The 21,289-nt window shown below is 64.2% G+C and overlaps 1 protein-coding gene across 1 annotated transcript; it reads right to left on the minus strand.

Moving 5' to 3' along the window:
* Window positions 1-742: 742 nt before the first annotated feature.
* TCF7L1 (transcription factor 7 like 1) lies at window positions 743-19,608 on the minus strand. Its single transcript, XM_077789281.1, is given in 12 exon segments — window positions 743-1,727; window positions 1,729-1,862; window positions 1,959-2,066; window positions 3,001-3,160; window positions 3,231-3,362; window positions 3,922-4,005; window positions 4,261-4,363; window positions 5,328-5,460; window positions 6,474-6,557; window positions 18,222-18,352; window positions 19,269-19,329; window positions 19,429-19,608. Coding segments are annotated over 12 exon segments (1,704 nt in total). The 3' UTR covers window positions 743-1,333.
* Between the last annotated feature and the right edge of the window lie 1,681 nt (window positions 19,609-21,289).

Here is a 21,289-nt window from a genome sequence, read left to right on the forward strand (position 1 = left end):
AAACAGGTACCTGCTGCTGCTCCAGTTCCTTAGAAATCTTCCCTGGCGGCTTCTCAGCACTGGAAAGGAGAAGAGAAATGCCACAACAGGAGGAAAACGTGTCCCCGATCCCCCCAAATGCACCAAAGTCCCAGCAGGTGGGGACAGCAGGTGCAGGTGGGGTGCAGGCAGAGCAGCCAGGCGGGCCTGGGACACGGGAGCAGGGCAGGAGGTTCCAGAGGGGAATGCAGCAGGACTGTGAACCCCTTAAATTAGCTCCAGGCAGGTGCGGCTCCGAGCCAGTCCGCAACAGAAACAAAATCCTAAATTCCAGGGGGAAACCCGAGAGGTTTTTCCTGCTAAAGCACGAGGAGTGGGAAGAGTCCCGATGCGCCCAAGTGTTGAACTGACTGAGGGCTCCAAGTGGGTTGAAAATCCATGGGGTGGGTTTTCTGCTGGTCCTCTTCCATCCCTGGTTTGGAAGAAGCAGCCCCAGAGGAGCCAGGACACAGCAGCACCTCCCACTCCCCAGCTTCCTGGGCACTGGTGCAGCCGAGCCCGCATGTCCTGACGCCCGGATAACCCCAGCGAGCTGTGCACTGTGGTGGACACCCCGAAATCCCCCTGAGCCCACCGACAGAGGTGTCAGGGGGTGCTGGAGCCCGGGAGCAGGGCTGGAGCTCCGTCCCGAGGTATTGCCCAGGAAGGTGGCAGAGGAGAAGTAGCGAGCGCTTCCCACACAGACCACACTCACACCGTGAGCTGCAGCTGCAGTTTTATTTCCTTTTGTGAAAAATAACAGGATTTTGAGGTGATCAAAACACAAGCCCTCCCAGGGCTCAGCCCCAGACCCTGCCCACCCCAGCAGCACTGCGGGCAGGAGCAGCACCGACGAAGCGGCATCCCCGGGGCAGGACCCGCGCCCTGCCAGGACGGAGCTGGGGACGGGAGCAGGATTTTGGGAGCAGCTGGAGGCGTTCCTGCTCCCGGATCCGGGATGGAGCGCCAGCTCCAGTCAGCACCTGCCGTGTTTGGCGCGGGTTTCATCCCTGTGCCCCACGGCAGCGACGGGCACTCGGCTCATCCCAGAGATCCCCATCGTCGGCAGCTTCTGGAGGGTCTATTCCATGATTTTTTTTCCTTTTTTTTTTTCCTTTTTTTTTTAATAAAAACAGTCTTTAGGTTGACTGCTGGCAGCAGCTCTGAGCAGAAAGCCCTTTCCTCCAGAGTCTGCTTCCAAAGAGTTCAGAAAGGGTCAAATATTGACCAATAATGGTTTTGGCTGCGTTTGAATCTTGATTGTGGCTTCTGCAATGTACAGCGGGGCGGGCGGGCGGGGGGCGAGGCCGGTCCCTCAGTCAGCAGGTTTGGTGACCAGGGACAGGGGCTGCGTCTGCAGCGCGGCCAGGGCGGGCGGCAGCGCCGCGGGCGGCACCGAGGCGAAGGGCACGGCTCTGGAGGGCAGCGAGGGCGGGCTGCCGAGCCCGGACGAGGACGACGAGGAGGAGGACGCCTTGCCGGCGAGGACGGCGGAGTGCACGGCGAGCTGAGCCCTGGCCTCGGCCTTGGTGGTGAGCGACAGCGGCTGGGCCTGCTCCGAGTGCGTGGCGGCCGGCGCGGCCGGCGAGGCCAGCGCGGCCGACGGCGTGGCCGGCGAGTCCAGCATGCTGCCGTGGGACGAGGCCGGGCTGGCGCACGGCTTCTCGGCCGGCAGGTAGGGCACGCACGGCTTCTTGCTCCTGGAGGGCAGCGAGCCTGCGGGGACAGGCGCGGCGTGAGCGCCGGGGCGCGGCGCCGGGGCGGGCGCGGCGCGGGTACTCACCGTCCGCCTCCTGGCTCTGCTGCTGCGCCAGCTTCTCGCGCTTCCGCTTCTTCTTCTTGCCCTGCAAAGCGGGATTTCAGCTGCCCCGAAAGCACAGCGCCGCCACCGCGGGGATGCCGAGGCCGGCGGGCGCCGGGAAGGGCCGGGGCACACGTACGTAGTTGTCCCGCGCCGACCAGGTCGGGTAGAGCTGCGAGTGCAGCTGCCGCTCCTTCCGCGCCAGCTCGTAGTACTTGGCCTGTTCCTCCCGAGACAGCGAGTGCCACTGCGGGGAGAGCACGCTGGAGAGCCCAGAGCCAGGCTGGAGAGCCCAGAGCCAGGCTGGGAACACCCAGAGCCAGGCTGGGAACCCCCAGAGCCAGGCTGGAGAGCCCAGAGCCAGGCTGGGAACACCCAGAGCCAGACTGGAGAGCCCAGAGCCAGGCTGGGAACCCCCAGAGCCAGGCTGGGAACACCCAGAGCCAGGCTGGGAACCCCCAGAGCCAGGCTGGGAACCCCCAGAGCCAGGCTGGGAACCCCCAGAACCAGGCTGGAGAGCCCAGAGCCAGGCTGGAGAGCCCAGAGCCAGGCTGGGAACTCCAGAGCCAGGCTGGGAACCCCCAGAGCCAGGCTGGGAACCCCCAGAGCCAGGCTGGGAACCCCCAGAGCCAGGCTGGAGAGCCCAGAGCCAGGCTGGGAACCCCCAGAGCCAGGGCTGGAGAGCCCAGAGCCAGGCTGGGAACCCCCAGAACCAGGCTGGAGAGCCCAGAGCCAGGCTGGGAACCCCCAGAGCCAGGCTGGGAACCCCCAGAGCCAGGCTGGGAACTCCAGAGCCAGGGTGGGAACCCCCAGAGCCAGGCTGGGAACCCCAGAGCCAGGCTGGGAACCCCAGAGCCAGGCTGGGAACCCCCACATCCACTCTGGAGACCCCACAGCCACTCTGGAGACCCCAGATCCATGCTGGAGACCCCAGATCCACGCTAGAGACCTCAAATGCTCACCAGAAACAACGAATACGTGCTAGAATGCATCTGGAATCCCAAAATCCACGCTGCTGACCCCGAGCTCCTCCTGCCCGGGGCTGCAGAGCTCCATCCCTCCCACCCCAGTCCCCAGCAGCTCCCGGGGCTCCCGGGCTGGCAGAGCCCGGGCTGTGGGTCTGAGCCACGGGAGAAGGGGAGCCGGGGGCTCCGAGGGGTCCCCGGGGCGTCCGGCCCTACCCGCCGGCCCAGGATCTGGTTGATGGCCGCGCTCTCCTTCAGCGTGCACTCGGCCACCACCTTGGCCCTCATCTCCTTCATGTACAGCATGAAGGCATTGAGAGGCTTCTTGATGTGGGGCTTCTTCTCCTCCTCCTTCTTGACGGCCGCGGGGGATTTCCTGCAAGGAGCAGGACAGGGTCAGGGTCCCCCCCGGAGCAGCCCCCGCCCCACGGCCCGGCCCCACTCACGAGCTGCCTCCGGGGCTGGAGCCGGGCTGGGAGGGCTCCTGCTTGACGACGGGCGAGACGATGGTGGGGTGCGGGATGCCCGAGGGGTGCAGCCCGTGCGCGGGCGGCGGGACCACGTGCGGGGAGAAGCGGCTGGACATCAAACTGCAGCGGGGACACGGGAGCAGGGCAGGTCAGCGGGCAGCCAAGGAGCCCGGAGAAGCCCCTGGGCTGAGAGAGGTGAGCTGGAAACTCTGGGAACACGCCAGAACCCCCGAGCACACCCTGACACCGTGCTGGAGCCCCAGGCCGCCCCATAACCCCAAATCCACGCTGGAAACCGCCTCAGCCCAGGTGAGCTAAAAAACCCCGGGAACACGCCAGAACCCCCGTGCACACCCTGACACCGTGCTGGAGCCCCAGTCCAACCCATAACCCCAAATCCACGCTGGACACCCTGAGTCCACCTGAAAGCCCCCGAGCCCAGCCCAGCTCTGAGGTGGTGGCATTGATCCAGCCCCAGCGATGGCAGGGACGTGCTGCTCCTCCACCCCTGGGGACCAGCCACCCCTGCGGGGGCCTGTTCACCTGAGGAGACCACCCCCATCTCCTGGCACCGCTCTGTGCCCGAGCTCTGTGTGCAGCCAAGTGTCCCACAGGCAGCACCAGCTGCAGGGGGGCCCTGAGGCGCCCTCCCTGTCCCAAAACCCACCTGGACATGGAGGCATTCATGGCCAGGGCGGGGTACGGGTGCCGGAAGCCACCGGCAGGAATGGAGTACACGGGCTGTCCTTGCCTACAAAAACACGAGTTTCAGGGGGCAGAAAGATCCCTTCCCACTTCACGGCCGCCCTGGGACCGGTTTCCAGCTGCAGGACTCCCGGATTTTCCAGCGGCAGGGAGTCCCTCCCTTCCCACCCCGCCAGGAGCCCGCAGCATCCTGCTGAGCCCGCGGGAGAGGAGGGCAGAGCGGAGGAGCAGGAGGGTCCCAGTGAGCAGCGGGGCTCCCAGGACCCCCGGGGACCCCGTGGCAGGGTCAGCCCGTCCTTACTGTGGCACGAGCCAGCCCAGCGGGTGCGGCAGCTGCCCCACGGCCCCTGGCGACAGCGGGTAGTAGGGGGGCAGCTCGGGGGGGTGCGGCGGCCGCGGGATCCCTGTGGGGGGAGAGGGGCGGGGAGTGGGGTCACAACGGGGGCACGGCACCCCGAGCCCCCCGAGCCCCCCAGCACCTGTCCCTTGAGCAGCCCCTTGAGCACCCATCACCCCGCTCCGAGCACCCATCACCCCGCTCCGAGCACCCATCACCCCTCAGAGCACCCATCACCCCTCAGAGCACCCATCACCCCTCTCTGAGCACCCATCACCCCTCTGAGCACCCATCACCCCTCAGAGCACCCATCACCCCTCTCTGAGCACCCATCTCCCCGGTCTGAGCACCCATCACCCCTCTGAGCACCCATCACCCCTCTCTGAGCACACATCTCCCCTCTCTGAGCACACATCTCCCCTCTTTGAGCACCCATCACCCCCCTCTGAGCACCCATCTCCCCTCTGAGCACCCATCACCCCTCTCTGAGCACCCATCTCCCCTCTGAGCACCCATCACCCCTCTGAGCACCCATCACCCCTCTCTGAGCACCCATCACCCTGCTCTGAGCACCCATCACCCTGCTCTGAGCACCCATCACCCCGCGCCGAGCACCCATCTCCCCTCTGAGCACCCATCATCCCTCTGAGCACCCATCTCCCCTCTGAGCACCCATCTCCCCCCTCTGAGCACCCATCATCCCTCTGAGCACCCATCACCCCTCTGAGCACCCATCACCCCTCTCTGAGCACCCATCACCCCGCTCCGAGCACCCATCTCCCTGCTCTGAGCACCCATCTCCCCCCTCTGAGCACCCATCACCCCTCTGAGCACCCATCACCCCTCTAGCACCCATCACCCCTCTCTGAGCACCCATCTCCCTGCTCGGAGCACCCATCTCCCCTCAGAGCACCCATCACCCCCCTCTGAGCGCCCATCTCCCCTCGGAGCACCCATCTCCCCTCGGAGCACCCATCTCCCCTCGGAGCACCCTGTCCGTGGCACCCGCAGCCCGTCCCAGCCCCGCTCACCCGTCTTGGGGTCGATGTCGGGCGCGAGGTGGCCGGGCGGGGACCCCGGCGGGAAGGGCTCGCTGCTGTAGGTGATGAGCGGCGTCAGCGGGTGCACGTGGTGGGCGTGCTGCACCACCGGCACCTTGTTGGACTGCGGGGAGAGCGCGGGGCAGGGTCAGTGTGGGGCAGGGTCAGCGTGGGGCAGGGTCAGTGTGGGCAGGGGCAGCGCGGGGCAGGGTCAGTGTGGGCAGGGGCAGTGTGGGGCAGGGTCAGCGTGGGGCAGGGGCAGTGTGGGGCAGGGGCAGTGTGGGGCAGGGTCAGCGTGGGGCAGGGGCAGTGTGGGGCAGGGGCAGTGTGGGGCAGGGGCAGTGTGGGGCAGGGGCAGCGTGGGGCAGGGGCAGTGTGGGGCAGGGGCAGCGTGGGGCAGGGGCAGCGTGGGACAGGGGCAGCGTGGGGCAGGGGCAGTGTGGGGCAGGGGCAGTGTGGGGCAGGGGCAGCGTGGGGCAGGGGCAGCGTGGGGCAGGGGCAGTGTGGGGCAGGGGCAGTGTGGGGCAGGGGCAGTGTGGGGCAGGGTCAGCGTGGGGCAGGGGCAGCGTGGGGCAGGGGCAGCGTGGGGCAGGGTCAGCGTGGGGCAGGGTCAGGGCAGGGGCAGGGTCAGCGTGGGGCAGGGGCAGGGCAGGGTCAGCGTGGGGCAGGGTCAGCGTGGGGCAGGGGCAGCGTGGGACAGGGGCAGCGTGGGGCAGGGGCAGCGTGGGGCAGGGGCAGTGTGGGGCAGGGGCAGGGGCAGCGTGGGACAGGGGCAGCGTGGGGCAGGGGCAGGGGCAGCGTGGGACAGGGGCAGCGTGGGGCAGGGGCAGTGTGGGGCAGGGGCAGGGGCAGTGTGGGGCAGGGGCAGGGCAGGATCAGGGCAGGGCTCAGGGCAGGGCTCAGCCCGGGGCAGGGCTCAGGACAGGGCAGGGCTCAGGGCAGGATCAGGGCAGGGCTCAGGGCAGGGCCAGCCCGGGGCAGGGCCAGCCCGGGGCAGGGCTCAGGGCAGGGCTCAGGGCAGGCTCAGGGCAGGGCTCAGGGCAGGGCAGGCTCAGCCCGGGGCAGCGGCGCCCTGCTCCCGGGGAGCCCAGCCCCGGGATGGGCGCTGCGGGCCCGGCACCCCGCGGCGGCTCTCACCAGGTGGGCGGGCGAGGGCGAGCGGCTGTCCTTCAGCGTGGCCCCGGCCGGCACGTCCAGCAGCGGCCACTTCATCTGCAGGTACTGCGGGAGGGATGGGACGCTGCCCTCCAGCAGCTCCAGACACGCCAGCCCCAAAAAACCCTGCCCCGATCCTGAAACATCCCCCCCAGCCCCAAAATCCCCCCAGCCCTGGCCTCAAACACCTCTGAACCCAAAACATCCCCAGCCCCAAAATCACCCCAGCCCTGGCCTCAAACACCTCTGACCACAAAACATCCCCAGCCCCAAAATCACCCCAGCCCTGGCCTCAAACACCCTCTGACCCCAAAACATCCCCAGCCCCAAAATCACCCCAGCCCTGGCCTCAAACACCTCTGAACCCAAAACATCCCCAGCCCCAAAATCACCCCCGCCCTGGCCTCAAACACCCTCTGAACCCAAAACATCCCCCCCAGCCCCAAAATCACCCCAGCCCTGGCCTCAAACACCTCTGAACCCAAAACATCCCCCCCAGCCCCAAAATCCCCCCAGCCCTGGCCTCAAACACCCTCTGAACCCAAAACATCCCCAGCCCCAAAATCACCCCAGCCCTGGCCTCAAACACCTCTGAACCCAAAACATCCCCCCCAGCCCCAAAATCACCCCAGCCCTGGCCTCAAACACCTCTGAACCCAAAACATCCCCCCCAGCCCCAAAATCACCCCAGCCCTGGCCTCAAACACCTCTGAACCCAAAACATCCCCCCCAGCCCCAAAATCCCCCCAGCCCTGGCCTCAAACACCCTCTGAACCCAAAACATCCCCCCCAGCCCCAAAATCACCCCAGCCCTGGCCTCAAACACCCTCTGAACCCAAAACATCCCCCCCAGCCCCAAAATCACCCCAGCCCTGGCCTCAAACACCTCTGACCCCAAAACATCCCCAGCCCCAAAATCACCCAGCCCTGGCCTCAAACACCCTCTGAACCCAAAACATCCCCAGGCCCAAAATCCCCCCAGCCCTGGCCTCAAACACCTCTGAACCCAAAACATCCCCCCCAGCCCCAAAATCACCCCAGCCCTGGCCTCAAACACCCTCTGAACCGAAAACATCCCCAGCCCCAAAATCACCCAGCCCTGGCCTCAAACACCCTCTGAACCGAAAACATCCCCAGCCCCAAAGCGCCCCCAACCTCGCAACATCCCAATCAGCCCCAAAACATTCCCACACCCCTCCAAAAAACCCTATCCCCAAAAGATTCCCCAGCCCCAAAACTTCGCCCCAATTCCAAAATATCCCCTAGCTCTGAAACAACCCTCTGGCCCCAAAATATTCCCCGGCCTGGTCTGCACAGCCAGCTGAGGACACCCCAACCCACGGGCTGGTGGCAAAGAGGTTTTGGGGCTTTTCTCCCTTTCTGGGTTAACACCCCGCTGTGACACTGGGGTGTCCCCAAAGGGGCTTTGTGCAGCGTTTGGGGGGACAGAGGCATTTCCCGAAGACAGCAGCAGCAGGGAGGGAGGGAGGCAGGCTCCCCGGAGATGCCAGGCCTGGAGAATGTGGGAATGTGGCGGGAGCAGCTGCCTGCAGGAATTTCCCCAAACACAAACCTTGCTGAGCTGAGGCAGCTGGAAGGAAAACCCAGGAGGAGTTTGGGGGGGCGTTAACTCTCACAGGGCTGGGGCGGGGGGCTCCTCCTCCCTCACACAGCCTCCTGTCCCCCGTGGGCTCACTGTAACCCAGGCTCACTGTCACCCATGGGCTCACTGTAACCCAGGCTCACTGTCACCCATGGGCTCACTGTCACCCAGGCTCACTGTCACCCATGGGTTCCTGTCCCCCCAAGCTCACTGTCACCCATGGGCTCACTGTAATCCAGGCTCACTGTAATCCAGGCTCACTGTCACCCATGGGCTCACTGTAATCCAGGCTCACTGTCACCCATGGGCTCACTGTCACCCATGGGCTCACTGTAACCCAGGCTCACTGTCACCCATGGGCTCACTGTAATCCAGGCTCACTGTCACCCGTGGGTTCCTGTCCCCCCAAGCTCACTGTCAGCCATGGGTTCCTGTCCCCTGTGGGCTCACTGTTCCCCAAGCTCACTGTCACCCATGGGCTCACTGTCACCTGTGGGCTCCTGTCCCCTGTGGGCTCACTGTCACCCATGGGCTCACTGTCACCCATGGGCTCACTGTCACCCATGGGCTCACTGTAATCCAGGCTCACTGTCACCCATGGGCTCACTGTCACCCATGGGCTCACTGTCACCCATGGGCTCACTGTAATCCAGGCTCACTGTCACCCATGGGCTCACTGTCACCCATGGGCTCACTGTAACCCAGGCTCACTGTCACCCATGGGTTCCTGTCCCCCCAGGCTCACTGTCACCCATGGGCTCCTGTCCCCTGTGGGCTCCTGTCCCCTGTGGGCTCACTGTCACCCATGGGCTCACTGTCACCCATAGGCTCACTGTCACCCAGGCTCACTGTCACCCATGGGCTCACTGTCACCCATGGGCTCCTGTCCCCCAGGGTGACGTTCCCCACGGGGCAGCTTTGCTGCACCCTCCAAATCCGGCGGCTCCGCGGTGCCAGGGCGGCCAAAACGTCCCAAAGCTCCAGGGCCAGGCCTGCAGCCACGCCGGGCTGGCACTGGGGACCCCCACCTGTCCCCCCAGCCCGGGGGACCCCAGCCCCAGCCCCGGCCGCCACAAAGGGCCTTTCTGGGCTGCTCTGTAAGCGGAGAAGGCGCGAGGGGACGGCAGCGGGGGCAGCTTTGGGGGATAAAAGGCTGATTCTCATTTCGAGGCCGTTTCGGGAGCCTGGGGAAGGGAAGGAGGAAGGGAGGGGGAGGAAGAGGGGGGACTCTTTCAAAATATACAAAGCGGGGGGAGCTGGTGAATGGTTCAGCGCTGATGTGGAAAAAGGAGCCCCCCTCCCCTCCTCTTCCTCCCCACCCCTTGGCTCCAGCTGGGACACAGCCCCCACTGTCCCCCCACGTGGGGATCCGAGCTGTGAAACAGCAGCAAAAAAAAAAAAAGAGGAAAATAGTTGAAAATCGGTCACATTCCAGAGAGATTAGAGCCAGTCCTGGGTCCTCGTTACCAGCCAATTAAAAGCAGGGATAACCCCTTCCCTGCTGGAGCCCATCCCCCGGGACCCCCAGACCCCCGATGTCCACCGGGGGCTCGGGGATTTCCACTGCTCCTCTGCACAGGCACCAGCCCAGCTGGGGCTGCTGCTGCCTGCGGGGTGCCACAGCCAGGGTGGCAGGTCCTGGCAGTGCCAGGGCTGCTGTCCGTGTCCCAGCGGGGTCTGTCACAGTGTCCTGTGTCCCAGCGGGGTCTGTCACCGTGTCCCAGCCTGGTCTGTCACTGTGTCCCAGCCTGGTCTGTCACTGTGTCCTGTGTCCCAGTGTGGTCTGTCACCGTGTCCCAGTGGGGTCTGTCACTGTGTCCTGTGTCCCAGCCTGGTCTGTCACTGTGTCCTGTGTTCCAAGCGTGGTCTGTCACTGTGTCCTGTGTCCCAGTGTGGTCTGTCACCGTGTCCCATGTCCCAGCATGGTTTGTCACCGTGTCCCAGCGGGGTTTGTCACCGTGTCCCGTGTCCCAGCGGGGTCTGTCACCGTGTCCTGTGTCCCAGCCTGGTCTGTCACCGTGTCCCAGCGGGGTTTGTCACCGTGTCCTGTGTTCCAAGCGTGGTCTGTCACTGTGTCCTGTGTCCCAGCATGGTTTGTCACCGTGTCCCAGCGGGGTCTGTCACTGTGTCCCAGCGGGGTCTGTCACCGTGTCCCGTGTCCCAGCCTGGTCTGTCACCATGTCCCAGCGGGGTTTGTCACCGTGTCCTGTGTTCCAAGCGTGGTCTGTCACTGTGTCCTGTGTCCCAGTGTGGTCTGTCACCATGTCCCATGTCCCAGCGGGGTCTGTCACTGTGTCCTGTGTCCCAGCCTGGTCTGTCACTGTGTCCCAGTGGGGTCTGTCACTGTGTCCTGTGTTCCAGCCTGGTCTGTCACCGTGTCCCGTGTCCCAGCCTGGTCTGTCACCGTGTCCCATCGCAGTTTGTCACCGTGTCCTGTGTTCCAAGCATGGTCTGTCACTGTGTCCTGTGTCCCAGTGTGGTCTGTCACCATGTCCCATGTCCCAGCGGGGTCTGTCACCGTGTCCTGTGTCCCAGCCTGGTCTGTCACCGTGTCCCATCGCAGTTTGTCACCGTGTCCCGGGATTCCAGCACCCAGCTGTGTGTCCCAGCCTCTCCTGCTCCCAGCTGTGTGTCCCAGCACTGCCGTGCTCACAGGTGAGGTGGGGTTTTTGGGGAAATGGGTTCTCCAGGCTGGGTTCCAGGTGTCCCAGCTCCGTCCTCCAGGCTCTGCTGCACACCCCATCACTTTTCCCCATCTCCCTGTCCCCAGGCTCCTCTCTGCCGGGATCAAAGGCTCAGCCTCGCTCCTCACCGGCCTCGTTTCGGGAGAGAAAAGGTCTCTTTGGGATGTTTGGGCCCATTTTGCCAGAGGCTCTGGGGCAGGAGCTTTGCTGCCTTTGCCCTTTGCCTGCAGAGGCTCCGGCCCAGAGAGGGTCCCTCAGGAGCCCCCACGGAGAAGATGCAGGTGAGCCCAGCACGCCAGCGCTTCACCCCCATCCCCAAACCCCCAGGAGAGCTGGAGGCACCCAGGAAGATTCCCACAGGCACCCACCCTCATGCCAATCCCTTTCCCAGCCCCAATTCCCAGGGCTTTGCAAAGTGCCCCGAGCCCCTCCAGAGACCCCCCAGATTCCCAGCCTGTTCACCCAGCTGCAGGATAACCAACAGCCCTTCCCCCTCCCGCCTCTGCTCCCTTTTCCCCTAAAATTCATCCCAAAATCGTGCCAGGCGAGACAGGGCAGGCCAAGCATTAAGGCAGAAAATGGGGGTTTGTCGGATCTTTAACAGAGACCCCCAAAATCTTTGTCCAGGTGTGGCCACTGCAGCCCCAGGGCATCCCAAGATCCAGCTTTGAGCAGTGTCACCCGCTTGTTTGGGAAAAAAGCACCCAAATTCGGCTCCAGAAGTGACAGGGAATGGGATTTTTGAGAGAAAGAGGCATTCTGGGCTCAGTGCATCATACAGTTCCTTCAAACTTTGTGCTTGGGCATAAGAAGTTGGGGAAAAACCCAAATCTGCCCTGGCAGAAGGGTCTGGGGCTGCACCAGGGATGGCACCAACGGGGACTGGGGAAAGCCCCAAACCAGGGAAAAAGGGAATGGGAAGGGGGGAAAAGAAGAGGGGAAAGTAGGGACCTGGCCTCTCGCCCTCCTGAGGCAGGAGGGGGTGTCCTTCACACCCCAACAAATCACCCCAATGCCACAAATCGGGGAGAAAAGCCAGGAGCATCCCGGCCCCCAGCCCCAGGCGCAGCTGCTGCGTTCCGCTTCCCTGGGATAACTGGGAAGGGAGAAATCCCAATTACAGCTGGATTTACAGCCCAGGCAAGGAGACATAAATCTCTCCCCCACCCCCGCCATCCATCCGCTTCCCAGCCAAATAATCTCCTCCAGATGTTGCCCATGAACACCAGGATGACAAATTCCAGCCAGGAGACTTCTTGGGGAGGGGGTCTCCTGCATCCCCACATCCCAGGGAGAGCCCCAAAAATTCCTCATAAGAGTTATTTTCCATTTTCCCAACAGGATTTTGGGTTTCTACAGGGGGTGATGCAGGAGACATTACCACGGCCCCTTCTGGCATTTTTGGGGTGACACAGGGCAGGCAGAGGGTGTCAAAGGTGGGGACGAGGATTTTGGGGTGGGAATGAGGGTTTGTGACACCCTAACAACAGAAATTTGTCATTCCCATAACACAGCCACAGATACCAGATGGGAAATGCCAACGGGACTGGGATGGGAAGGTGGGAAAAGCGGCTGGGAGACGAAAAATAAGTAAAAAACCCTCAATTTGGGATGAGCTCGGAGAGGTGGCACTTGTGCAAGCTGATCTCCACCCACAGATGCCAGGTCCTCCCCCTGGGGACAGCGGGTGGCACCACGAGGAGCTGGGTCCCAGATGTGCAGAGGAAGGTGGGATGGGAGGGGTGGGATGGGAGGGATGAGGCTGGAGCGCTGCCAGTGGGGACAGCAGCGGGGACAGCCCGGGGTGGCCCTGGGGACAGCCCCGAGTGGCCATGGGGACAGCTCAGAGTGGCCCTGGGGACAGCTCAGAGTGGCCCGGGGACAGCTCAGAGTGGCCCTGGGGACAGCCCCGAGTGGGGGACAGCCCAGAGTGGCCCTGGGGACAGCCCCGAGTGGCCCTGGGGACAGCCCCGAGTGGCCCCGGGGACAGCCCGGGGTGGCCCTGGGGACAGCCCCGAGTGGGGGACAGCTCAGAGTGGCCCTGGGGACAGCTCAGAGTGGGGGACAGCCCGGGGTGGCCCTGGGGACAGCCCCGAGTGGCCCTGGGGACAGCTCAGAGTGGCCCTGGGGACAGCCCGGGGTGGCCCTGGCACCGAGCACGGTGGCCACCGAGCTGCTCCATGCTGGGTGCCCCGAGCATCCCGAGCTCCCCCCACCCACGGGTGCCTCCCCCCACCGAGGACCCCAACTCCCAGCCCCGTCCTCCCTGTCCCCACAGCCCGTGGCCCCGAGCCCTGCTGCTGGCCCAGGTTTTTGTCTCATCCATGTCCTGCACCCACCAGAGCGCCCCGGGCATCCTCGGGCCGGGGCTGGCACGGCCGCTGCCCCGTGCCCCGGGGATGCCCGGGCCGAAATCCTTGGCAAAAGGGTGAAATCCTTGCCAAAAACCACGGGAAAGAGGCAAAGCGGGAAGGGGCAGCCCAGCCTCCCCTCGGCCAAGCTTCCCTCCCCTCTGCCCCGACTCCCAGAGACGGAACAGCCCGACCCCTTCTTCCCTTATCCCTCCTCTTCCTCCATCCAGGATGCACCGGGCACTTCCCCCCGGGTTCCTCTTCCCTCCCAGCGACTTCAAGGAAGGAAAACTAATGAAAAGCAGCTGCTGGGAATTCCAGAAGGATGATGAATGCGCCTCAGTCCCGGAACAATCCCAGGGCTGAGCAGAGGCGCCCCGAGCACTTACTTCATCGCTTTAATTTGGGAATCGTGTTAGAAAAGGAGGGAGGAGGGAGATTTGGGGGGTGGGGGGGAGTGGAAACCTCCCGTAGGTCTACAAACTCCGCCCGCAGGGTAATTAGCCGAAGAGCATAATTAAGGAGCGGGGATAAAGGGGCCATTGTGTGCGGCAGCTCTGCAGAGCAGGCGGGAGTCTGGGAGTAGGGAAACTGAGGCACGGGCAGGGCTCCGGGCCGGGAAGGACTGGGTCAGCCCAGCAGCTGCGCAGAGCAACACGGACGAGCCAAAAAGTGGGAAAAAAGAGGGATTTTCCGTAATATTTACCAGGTGGGGAAGGAAGGCGGCACTGATGGGGGCAAATCCCAAAGAAACCAGAACATCCCAGATTAGTGCAGGAGGAAGGAGGAGCTGCCGCGCTCCGAGGATGCTGAGCATCGAGCGAGCCCCCACGCCGGAAAATCCCCCCATTCCAACACCTCCAGCCGCATCCCGATGCCAAAAACCCTCCCCGCTCTGCCAGAACCGCCAGCGAGACCCGCCCGGTTTTTGGAGCAGCCCTTTTTCCTGCCAAAAATCCGTATTTTAATCATTTTCCTTGGCAGCAGCGCAGTTTAGGATCTATTTTCTTTAGGAGACAGATACAGCTCTGTATCCTCGGGAATTCATTGCAGGAGTGGCGCAAAAAAAGCCGGAATAAGCCCAGGTTATGGATTTTTCCCTCATTTATTTTGGGATCGCAGCATTAATTACACCGAGGTGCATTAATTACACCGGCGTGGCGTCGGGAGAGCTGTTTGGATGGAATTCCACGCCTGAGGAAGGTTTGGATTTATTTAAATCCTCGCCTCCAGACTCGAATTCCTGGGGTTAAACTGGTTTTTTTGGGAGTAATGCCAATCCTGTGCGTGGTCTCGGCTCCGCTGCTCCGGCAGTGCCGTGCCTGGTTCCCGTCCACTTCCCAAGCAGGAGAAAGATGCCGGGATGAGATTTCAGCCCGGTACGGGCCCGGCTCGCTCTGGGTTTGGGGTAAAACCCACCAGCTCCGCGCGATCCCGATGGAATGGATCCGGCATCACGGCAATGGGGATTTGCATCCATCCAGCTCAGGCACATCCAGAGTATTTCCCTCCCATCCACCTTGGAGACCTTTGTGCTGTTGGGAATGATCCCAGGGAGCCAAACACAGCCCGACAGGTCCCCAATTCCTGATTCCTCGTGAGGAAAACCAGGCAGAAACGCTGCTCCAAACAATGCCATTGTTAAATTCCAACAAATTCCTTCTCCACCGGAGCAGAGCCCCAGAAATGCTCCCTAGACAGAACTTTCTTGGGGACCACGGACGCTTCCCAAATCCAGGATCCCATTTGGAAATAACTCAGGAGCAAAGTGAATTCACACAAATTGAAGATCAGGAGATCCATGCATTGGTGCTTGGTGGGTTGGCAGAGGGATGGGCTTCTCCTGGTTTGGAGTGTGCAAAGGCACTGTGTACCCAGATTCCCAAACATTTCCCAGATTTCTACAGATATCCCAGATTTCTAAAGGCTTTGGAGTGGAGAAATGCAGAAGCACTGCCTTCCTGCCCGATATTCCATAAAAAAGTCCTCCAGCTGTCAGATCAGTCCTGGCACCCGCAGACTCATCCATCCCCAGGGTCCACCACCTTCCTGGCCACCTCCTCGGAGCACCTCCCGGCCTGGAGATTGTCGTGGTTTGGGTTTCTTCCAAAACCTTTCTTTTCCCTGCGGTTCAATCCACAGCACCCGGCTGCGAAATCCGCTGGATGCCACGGCCACCGGGATGGCTGGATCCTGCAGATTGGCTCTTTCCTCCAGTGCTGGGGCAAGAAAAACGAAGGAAACGAGAAAAAGGTGGTTCCCAAGGCAGCCTCCTGCCACCCCGGAGTTCCGCGTGTCCAGGCTCATCCAGCCTCCCTCCCGGGAGGAGGGTTTGGTGCCCTGGGGCCGTGCTGCACCCGGGATCGGGCGGGACTGGGAGGCTGCTCCCCTGGGAGGCTGTGCCTGGATGGATCCAAGAGAGGATCAGGGTGCTGCTCCCCTGGGAGGGTGTGCCTGGATGGATCCGGAGGGGATCAGGGTGCTGCTCCCCTGGGAGGCTGTGCCTGGATGGATCCAAGAGAGGATCAGGGTGCTGCTCCCCTGGGAGGCTGTGCCTGGATGGATCCGGGAGAGGATCAGGGTGCTGCTCCCCTGGGAGGCTGTGCCTGGATGGATCCGGGAGAGGATCAGGGTGCTGCATCCCACAGGATTGGGAGGCTGTGCCTGGATGGATCCAGGAGAGGATCAGGGTGCTGCTCCCCTGGGAGGCTGTGCCTGGATGGATCCGGAGGGGATGAGGGTTCTCATTCCCTGGGAGGCTGTGCCTGGATGGATCCGGAGAGGATCAGGGTGCTCCGTCCCACAGGATTGGGAAGCTGTGCCTGGATGGATCCAAGAGAGGATCAGGGTGCTGCTCCCCTGGGAGGCTGTGCCTGGATGGATCCGGAGGGGATCAGGGTGCTGCTCCCCTGGGAGGCTGTGCCTGGATGGATCCGGGAGGGGATCAGGGTGCTGCTCCCCTGGGAGGCTGTGCCTGGATGGATCCAGGACGGGATCAGGGTTCTGATTCCCTGGGAGGCTGTGCCTGGATGGATCCAAGAGAGGATCAGGGTGCTGATTCCCTGGGAGGCTGTGCCTGGATGGACCCAGAGGGGATCAGGGTGCTGCATCCCACAGGATTGGGAGGCTGTGCCTGGATGGATCCAGGACAGGATCAGGGTGCTGCTCCCCTGGGAGGCTGTGCCTGGATGGATCCAGGAGGGGATCAGGGTGCTGCGTCCCACAGGATTGGGAGGCTGTGCCTGGATGGATCCGGGAGAGGATCAGGGTGCTCCATCCCACAGGATTGGGAGGCTGTGCCTGGATGGACCCGGAGGGGATCAGGGTGCTGCGTCCAGCTCGGTCGGGTGCGGGATCGAGGATTCCGCTCCCGGAAGGTTGCAGTAGGGATTGGGAGGCTGAGTCTGCGTGGATCCCGTGGCAGATCCAGGATGCTGTGCCCAGACGGATTCCATACGGGACCAGGGATGCCTGGATGGAGCAGGAGCGGTGACGCTGAGCCAGGCCAGATCCAAGAGGAGACGGAGCACGCTGTGCCAGCAGGATCTGGTGTGGGATTGAGGATGCTGCACCGGGTCGAAGGTGCTGTGCCCGGCTGGACCCAGACCAGGACCAAGGATGGATGCTCTGCCCGGCTGTTTTCTGTTTGCCTGAGGATGCTGAGCCTTGCAGGACCTGGTACAGGACCGGGGATGCTGTGCCCAGATGGATCCAAGATGGGATCGGGGACACTGTGCCCACCCGTGGCCACGATGGCACCCTGGGATCTGGGGGATCCCTGTGGCCGTGGGAGCTCAGGGAAGAGGGTTTGGTGGTGGGCACAGAGCTCAGCTGTGCCTGAGTGGGATCCAGCAGCATCACAAAACTCACCCAGCAGCATCCAGCTCCCCCCCACACACCCCGCACTAATTGGAGGCCCCATTCCGCCGGAATTCAGCCCAAATCCATTCCCAAATCCATGCTTTCCCAACCCCAGTCATCCCTCTCAAACATCCGGGAGGCACACCCGCTCCAGCCCCTAATTAATCCCTTTTCTGGGATTCATTAAATCATCGTTAGTGGCCGCTTGTGAAGGATCCCAACCCCGATCCCTTCTCATTATCCCGGATTCCTTGCCAGTGTTTGGCATCGCGGTCAGTCGTGCTTCATCCCCAAAACCTCATAATCCCAAGAGTGACAAATTGGGAATACAACCTTTATCCAGCCGCCGGCAAAACACCGGGATAATTAGCTTATCTGCCCTCCCCATCCCGGATTTGCACTTCACGGCCACTCCAACCCGGTTGCTTCCAGGAAAGCAAAAGTAGGAAAACCCTGAAAATACGGAAAACCCTCCGCGCCGACCAGCCGGATTCCGGGATTCCAAACCGTTCTAAACGCCACAACACTGTTATCCCATATACATTCCATGTGGGAACAGAGTTCCCTACGGATCCGGAGCAATAACGCGTGGAAAAGCATCAGCGGAGCGAGAAATACACGCGGACACTCAGGAGCGAGGGGGGCTCCAGCCCGGGCACCGCGGCCCAGGCCAGCATCCCCCCCGAGGGTCGGGACCCCCGGAGGGCCGGGAATTCCCTCCTCCCTCGGGGGGCTGGGAATTCCTCCCCGGGAGCACCTTCTGTTCCCAAAACTCCTCCGTATCCCCGAAATTACTCCAGGACGCTGCCCAAGAAGTTGGGCGGGATGGTTTGGGGGGGTCGAGGGGCTCCGCTGAGGGGAGGGGGTCGCTCTCCCTTCTCCCGCGCCCCCCCAGTTCTCGCTCAATTTGCTTAATCACTTCTCCCCCCGCGGCCAGTGTTGGCCCATTAACGGCTTTAAAACCCTTTTAAATGAGAAAAGCAGCAGCTCAGGGTCAGGTTTCGGGGCGGGTCCCCCGGAGTAAAGCCCCCCAAACTCAAAGCCCCCCCCCCCTCCCCCTCCAAAGGGGCAAAGTGAACCAAAAATAAAGGAAAGAAACCAAAAATCTTGGCCTTTTTCTTTAGCATCAGGTGGTCGCTGTCCTGCAGGACGGGGCTGTGAGGCTGAGGGGGGGCCCTGAGCACCCACAAAAAGGCGAGGAGAGGCTGGGGAGGGTCCGGGGGGCACTTACGGTGCGGGCTCCGCCGGGGGACAGGGCTCCGTTGGCGAGGTAGGGGCTGCCCAGCTCCGGGAGCATCAGGAAGGGGTAGCCGGGATAGGGGGGGCCCTTAAAGAAGCCCCCATCTTGCTGTCGTCTGACCACTGGGGAGAGAAGGAGGGGGGCGTCAGGAGGCGGCGGGCTGGGGGGCAAGGCCGGGTGCAGGGGGGGCCCGGGGATGTCCCTCTGGGGCTGCCCCCCGGTTCTTCCGGGGGTCTCCACTTGGTGGAGGGCGCCCAAGTGATTTTGGGGGAGTCCTCGGCTCTCGTGGAGGGTGGTCCCCACTTGCGGGGCGTGGGTGGGTCCCTCTGGGGGGCCCAAATCGCTTGGGGGGGGTCCTTGATTTTCTAGGGGTTCCCACTTGGGGGGCACCTTAGTACGTGCCCATTCCCTTCGGGGGTTCTTTTGGGGGATCCCCGCAGGGGAGGCGCTCGGACAGGTCCCTCTGGGGGTGCCCAAGTCTCTCGGGGTGTCCCCGGTTCCTCTGGGGGTGTCCGTGCCGCGGGGCAGCGCGGCCCCGCGGGCGGGGGGCTCGGCCGCACGGGTCAGTCCCGGCGGGTGGCGGGTCCCGGTGCTGGGCACCCCCCGACCGGAGCCAGCCCCGGGGGCGTCCCGAGCCCGGCTGCACCGTGGGGGCGCCGATCCGCCCGCGCCCGGTTACCGGAGCCGGTTACCGGGACGGGGGGCGGACCTGAGGCCGGTGGGGTGGGAGAGGGGACACGGGGGGGCGAGGACCGGGAGGGGGAATTGGGGGAGGGGGGCGAGGGCAGCGGGGAGAGGACCGGGGCGGGCGGACACGAGGGGAGTAGGACACGGGGGGACACACGGGGGGGCGAGGACACGGCCGTGGGGGGACACCGGGGGGAGAACCGGAGGAGACGGGGAGCGGAGACGGGAGGGGGGGGGCACACGAGGGGTCCCGCCCGCAGCCGGGGGCGGAAACAAAGAAGTTGGGAAGTGTCGGCCGCTCCCGGGGGACGCGGCGGGGAGCGGGGGGGCGCCGGGAGGGGGGTCCGGTACCTTCTGCCAGGGAGTCCCGCGGCTTCTGGAAACTTTCCCGGGGCGGCGGGGGCCGCTCCGCCTGCGGGGAGAGGCGGTGAGCGGAGCGCGGCCGGGCGGGGGGCGCCTCCCCCCGGCTCCCCGCCGCCCCTCGCCTCACCTCGGGGCCGGGGCCGGCCACGGGGCCGGGGCCCCCCCGGTTCTCGGTCTCGCTGACCAGCGAGGACTTGAGCTCGTCCAGGTCCCCGTGGGCCGAGCCGCGCCCCGCGCCCTTGTCCTGCTCCTCGCCCTCGTCCTGGAAGGCGATGAGCTCGTCGGGGGCCCCCAGGTCGTCTCCCCCCGTGGGTTCCAGCTGCGGCATCGTGGGGTCCCGCCCCGGCCCCGCCGGGCCCCGCCGCCGCCGCCGCCACCGCCCGGAGGGTCGGGAATGCGCGGGGCGGCGGGGCGGGGAGGAGCCGGGATGCAAACCGACACCGGGGGCCGGGCAGGGGCTCGCGCCGCCCCGCCGGGCCCGCACGGCTCCGCACCGGCGCTGCCCGCGGGGCGCCGCTCGGTGCCGCCGCCGCCGGGGCTCCCCGCGCGGCCGGGAGCTCCCCCCAGCCCTCCGTGCCGCCCTCCTGGCCCGGGGCTCGCCCTCCTGGCCCGGGGTGCCCCAGCGGGGTCGCCCCGTCCCACGCAGGGTGTCGCCTCCCACCCGAGCGTTCCCATCCCACCCGTGCTCCCCCCATTCCACGCGGGGCGACGCTTCTGGCACGTCCGAGTGTTCTCAGCTTAGTGACGGTCCCCCCCATTCCGTCCGTGTCCCTCCCGCCCCGCCCTGGTGTCCCCGTCGTGCCCTGGGTGTCCCCGGCCATCGGGGTGCCCCCCATCCTGTTCCTGTGCCGGGGTGCCCCATCCCCGCCGGGGTGCCCCATCCCCGCCGGGGTGCCCCATCCCCGCCGGGGTGCCCCTCCGTGCACCATTCCTGCGCTGCCGGGGTGCACGCACCCCCTTTGTGTGCTCCGCGGGGCGGGAGAGCCCGCGTCCCACCGGGGGACCCACCCCACCCATGGGTGTCCCCACGCCGGAGCGGCCCCAGCCCACCCCGGTGCCCCCGTCCCTCGCCCCAGGAAGGCGCAGAGGGCCGTGCCCATCCCTCCCCACGCTGGGAGCGGGGTCCTGCCCTGACGGGACCGGCCGGCGGGACAGACTCATCCGAAAAGCCTTTTCCCCCTTTTATTTTTTTATTATTTTTCACAGGGTGGGCTCGTTCCCGCATGGCAGGCGCTTGCGGGGCTGGTGGGGTGGCACCAAGCGGGGTTTAATCCATCACCTCCAGACGTTGTCTCTGTCCCGTGCCACCACCCACAGCCCGACCGTGAACCCCGATCTCCAGCCATCTCCAGCCCCCAAACCCCTGGGGCCACCAGACTCCACCGCCCCCCGGCCGCCCCTCGCTCCGCGCCACAAAGGTTCTTCAGTTGCTTTGCCTGAAATACTTCATGAAAAGGCTTTTGTACCATCGAAATCGCTGGTGACCCCGGTCCCCCCTGCCCAAGATTCCCAAGGAAAAGCAGGAGGCAGCTGCGGGGGGTCGTGCCGGCTGGCCCTTCCCGCTCCCAGCCCTCCAGATGTTTTATTGCCCTGCGTTTAATTAACATTTCCAGCCACGTGCTGAATGGGGAGCTCACATCTGCCCCTTCTCCCCAGACAGCTCCTTGTTTAGGGGCGCATGGAGTAGGGGTGTGGAAACGTCCGGGGGTCTGTGTGAGTCCCACCATGCTAAAAATTATAAATAATCACCTTATGCATTATTTTTGCCCCTATTTCCCGTAAATAACCTGGGATGAATCCTGAAGGCGTGAGGAGGGGGCTGGTTCCCAGCAGGGAACGTGTTGGGCGTGAATGTCCCGCTCCCCTGGTGCCTCGAAGCTTTGCCCTCCTACGACCTCCTAAATCATAAAAAAGGCAGCCCTGCAGTTTTGGGGTGTTTCCCACCATTTTTGTAGGTGGAGAGCTGCCTCCAAGGGTTCCATCCAGCAGGAGCTGACACTCCCGGTGCT

This window comes from Lonchura striata, chromosome 32, assembly GCF_046129695.1.
Source record: "Lonchura striata isolate bLonStr1 chromosome 32, bLonStr1.mat, whole genome shotgun sequence".
NCBI lineage: Eukaryota > Metazoa > Chordata > Aves > Passeriformes > Estrildidae > Lonchura > Lonchura striata.